The sequence below is a fragment of the Lolium rigidum genome, chromosome 7 (genome assembly GCF_022539505.1).
Source record: "Lolium rigidum isolate FL_2022 chromosome 7, APGP_CSIRO_Lrig_0.1, whole genome shotgun sequence".
Classification (NCBI taxonomy): Eukaryota; Viridiplantae; Streptophyta; class Magnoliopsida; order Poales; family Poaceae; genus Lolium; species Lolium rigidum.
Genome location: NC_061514.1, coordinates 302,511,903 through 302,515,872, shown reverse-complemented (window position 1 = coordinate 302,515,872; position 3,970 = coordinate 302,511,903). Strand labels below are relative to the sequence as shown.

At 47.0% G+C, this 3,970-nt stretch overlaps 1 protein-coding gene across 1 annotated transcript; it reads right to left on the bottom strand.

The window, feature by feature from the left end:
* Positions 1–2,061: 2,061 nt before the first annotated feature.
* LOC124678457 (protein PYRICULARIA ORYZAE RESISTANCE 21-like) lies at positions 2,062–3,313 on the bottom strand. The gene is made up of 3 exons (XM_047214347.1): positions 3,169–3,313; positions 2,789–2,932; positions 2,062–2,712 (listed from the first exon to the last, which is right to left on the bottom strand). Exons 2-3 carry the CDS (start codon positions 2,868–2,870, stop codon positions 2,210–2,212), a joined length of 585 nt encoding a protein of 194 aa, XP_047070303.1. The 5' UTR covers positions 2,871–2,932; positions 3,169–3,313; the 3' UTR covers positions 2,062–2,209.
* Between the last annotated feature and the right edge of the window lie 657 nt (positions 3,314–3,970).

Genomic DNA, 3,970 nt, shown 5'->3' with positions numbered 1-3,970 from the left:
TCGATGTAGTCCCCTCACCCAAAACTAGTAAAAATCAACCAGAATCGACACCGGGCGGCGCCCGTATTACTAACTCGGTGTAGCTATCGGATATCTCCCCACCAAAAGCCCAACATGAATATGGTTCCGCCCCCAATGTTGAAGGTGGGAAAGCTCCAGGGAGCCGCCGCGACAACAAAAATGAACTGCAAATTTAGCGGGAGTGCGGTTTGATGGCACTACCCTATGTAGTGCAAGAGTCACCCTTGATTGAAGTGGTGAAGACTAAAAGCAACTTCAACAGCCGTGCCAAAAAACGGCGCTGTAAATCGAATTTGCAGCGCACTGCAACAGGATTTAGCACGCATCGCTTATGCATGTAAAACGCATACATGAACTTTCTAATTTGTTAACACATATTTCCACATATTTGCGGCATATATGATGTTATATTCATGTTTTATATTGATTTTTTTTGTCATTTATCAAAATCTCCTTTATTTTTGGTTATAACTCTACAGGACATGAAAACCCTGTTTCTATATTTTTTTACTTCCAATGACCTAAATGAAGTCAAATTAAGTTAGAATTTTAATGATGTCAATATTTTATCAAGAGAACCATCTAAATCGCTTGAATCTCGCTACATAGGTCAAGAAGCCTAAAATAGAGCAGGTGGCGCGCGGTATTTTACATGAAAACATACGTATTGTCTCGCAATCCCAATAGATGAGAAGCTCAAAAGGCCCACGAGAGCACAAGTCAAGCAAAAAAGAGGGTGGTGGCAAGTCCAAATCAGACGTGGATGCAAAGCGTGTGTATGGCACGTCCACTACTATCACATCGGTTGTTTTTTAGTCTCAACCAAGGATACAAGTTTTTTTAGTGGATACAAATTATGGTATCTGCTGAGACGACACACGGCCACACACACCACAACTCACACGACAGCTATGCGCCCAACTATTCCTACAAACTATATACGACAGGTCCTGAGAAATTTCAAACTGCTGAAGCCTCAGAGTACTCCGGAACGACGGCCACAAACATCTTGCGACTGGTTTCTTGTCCTTCATATTCTCTCGTCTCATGCTCTTCACGGATCACTACCTCAGCGTTACGTACGTGTGCACTTCCTCCCTCCCTCCAATCTGATCAAGCGTCTCTTTCGCGCAATCTTTACATGACAATTTATGATAATGCACTGTACGGAAAAGCAGAATGCCGCATTATCGCTCCACATGACAAATGTAAACATCCGAACTACAAAGTAAAGTTGGTGGAGATAACCAAAAGTGACAGAATGCAACATAAATAAAGCGCGCGGGAGTGCTGGTACTGACACCATAATTAGTTGCACCAACATGATTGCCGTGGATATATTGATCGTATATATTTCGCTGGGAATGGTCGTATATGTGTGTCTGTACGGTGCTTATACACAGGAGGGATTCACTAATAGCCAGAGGAGGTAAAGCCTAATGAGTCAGTATAGATCATGTAAGTGGTCCATCACTAGGTTACAATTGTGATGCATCTACAACCGCAAATACAGACAAAATCGGTGTGTATTCAGTAAACTTCCTCTAATTCTAACAAAACTGGTGTTCTCACTTATGACCGCGTTTTCTGACATCTGGAGACGCCTCCGATGATACCTTTTTAGGTGTAAAACATCAGCCATGACAGCAACCCTGTCTAAAAAAAGGAAGAAGAAACCCGCGCAATTTTTTGCGTCGATCTTTGGCGAATGTGGCTACACCACCTACGATGACTACATCATATTGATCATGACTACCTCGACCATAGCTACATTACGATTGGCTATGTCGACGCCGACATCAAGAAAACATGTATGGCAACTCAAGAACTCCAGTCAATAACGTCCGCGTCATCACGTGGGTCCTCAACACTCCTTCTGGAGGGAAGAGAAGACACCGGAAGGAGACGCCGATAATGACGGAAGCACGAGACTTCAAATCCAGTCACAAACATCTGCTTCAGTCCCGCTACGACTGATAGGATGTTAGAATGTATATACTCTACGAGTTGGAGATAGATTAGTTTGTATGGATCTTCTTGTACTCCAAATCTCTCCTCCCTTTACCTCTTTACATATCCCTTAAGGGTTATGGTAATACAAATATCAAGGTTCTATAATTTTCACAGCATACTCACATGATGGTGCATGGACCAAAATATTATGGTTCTTACAATTTTCACATAATACTCACATGATGGTGCATGGGCCGGACGGGTCCTCATCGCAGATCATCATGTAGCCGCCGCACGGATACGATGGCATCATGATGTACTGTGGCGCTGGCGCCGGCGGAGGGTCCTGCCTGGCGCAGGAGCAGCAGTGACAGCCGCCATGTCCGTGGTGGCAGCAGCAGCCCGACGGCCACGCCGGGACCGGGTACGGACACGGGTATGGCACCTCTACGACCTTGGTCGGCGGAGGTGGCGGAGGCGGTGGAGGCGGCGGCGGTGACGGCTGTCGCTTCTTCGCTTTTACTGCCGGCGGCGGCGGTTCCTTCACCTTGTCCTCCGGCCCCGGAGGCTGGAGCTCCTCTTTCTTGGACGGCTCCACGATCTCGATCTCCTTGATGATGTTGCAGGCCTTGCAGCAGAGCTTGTCGGCGAGCTTGTCGCCGTCGAAGGGGCCCGACACTATCACCCGGCCGTTCTTCTCGTCGTACTCGACGTCATCGATCACGAACTCACCCTTGTCTGCACCCGCACCCAAGATTTTCATCAGCCTCAGCTCGTTGCAATTAAGAGACATGCATGAACAGCTCCCACGTACCTCTGATCCTGTCGAGCACTTTCTTGATCTTGGCGTGGCAGCGGCGGCATCCCTGGTCTACCTTGACGATGATGGTCGGCATCTGCACTGCTCAGCTCCCTGGCTAATCACAACTCTGGCTGAATTTGGTCACCTTATCGTCCTCTGCAGGCAGAGCAGAGTTACTAGAAGAAGAAAACAGACATGCCAATTGCAAGCGTAGAGATCAGAGAGAAGACCAGCTTTTAATTGCAGGAGATTTACTACTACCATCTATTCGCTAGGTACAAAATGAAGTAGATGACTAAACAAGAAGAAATCTACTAGTTTACAGCGCAAATCACAATCGGAAAGAATAAATGAATTATGCAGCTACATACTAGTATGCATCATCAGCTTACCCTCATCCGCAGGAGACTTGCTAACCAGAAAATGGCAGAGGAAGCCAGGAAGAAGAAGTCTGCATATTAAAAAGGATGCAGCTGCATTAGCATTCCTCTAGAGGATGGTCACCAGTCACCGCACACCCCCACCCCACAGGACCAGCAAAGCACTCAAGCTTCTACAGGCAACCAAGGCAGATTTTTTTTCCCAGAGCTGTCGATCAATATTAGAAGACCAGAATATTTGTTAATAAGAGCATTTTCACTTTAAGCTGCACCCACAGAAAAAGTGCCCGGCTAGTCCCAAATAGAGGCCACTATGGGGGCGTTCGGACACATGTTTAGACACATGGTGGCGGCTGCACCAGCAGCATCCCCCATTCGGTCGGCCCTATTCATTTTGGAGATGATGGGGATAACGGAGATGATGCGTGTGCAAAGCCGTACGACAAGAATACTAATAAGGAGGTTGATAGAACTGGAAGTAAACATAAAAGTTTGGATGCGCAAAAATGAAGAGATCACTCCAGCTCTGAATGTCAAGATCGGTATGCAAAATAATAATTCGACAGCGTTTGCTATCGCGAAACGCGATGACCTCGAATTCCTTGCGTAAGAGTTGCTAGTGGCTTCACGGACGCAGTCAACTCCAACCCGAATGACCTTGACGGCGTCCAAGGCTTCCTTGGCCATCTTCTTCACCACGAGCGTGCACACCGTCTCTGGCGGCACTATGTATCACCTCGAGCGTTGCCTTGTCCGTCGGCACGTTTGCCAGATTTCCCTCCACTGCATCCCACAAGATGCAGGCCTCCATGTT

Bases quoted from the DNA above. Each gene is read 5' to 3' on its own strand.
- LOC124678457 (XM_047214347.1), bottom strand. From the start codon at position 2,870: ATGCCGACCATCATCGTCAAGGTAGACCAGGGATGCCGCCGCTGCCAC. The intron at 2,713-2,788 runs GTACGTGGGAGC...GTGCGGGTGCAG, and splicing joins AGTGCTCGACAGGATCAGAG to ACAAGGGTGAGTTCGTGATC.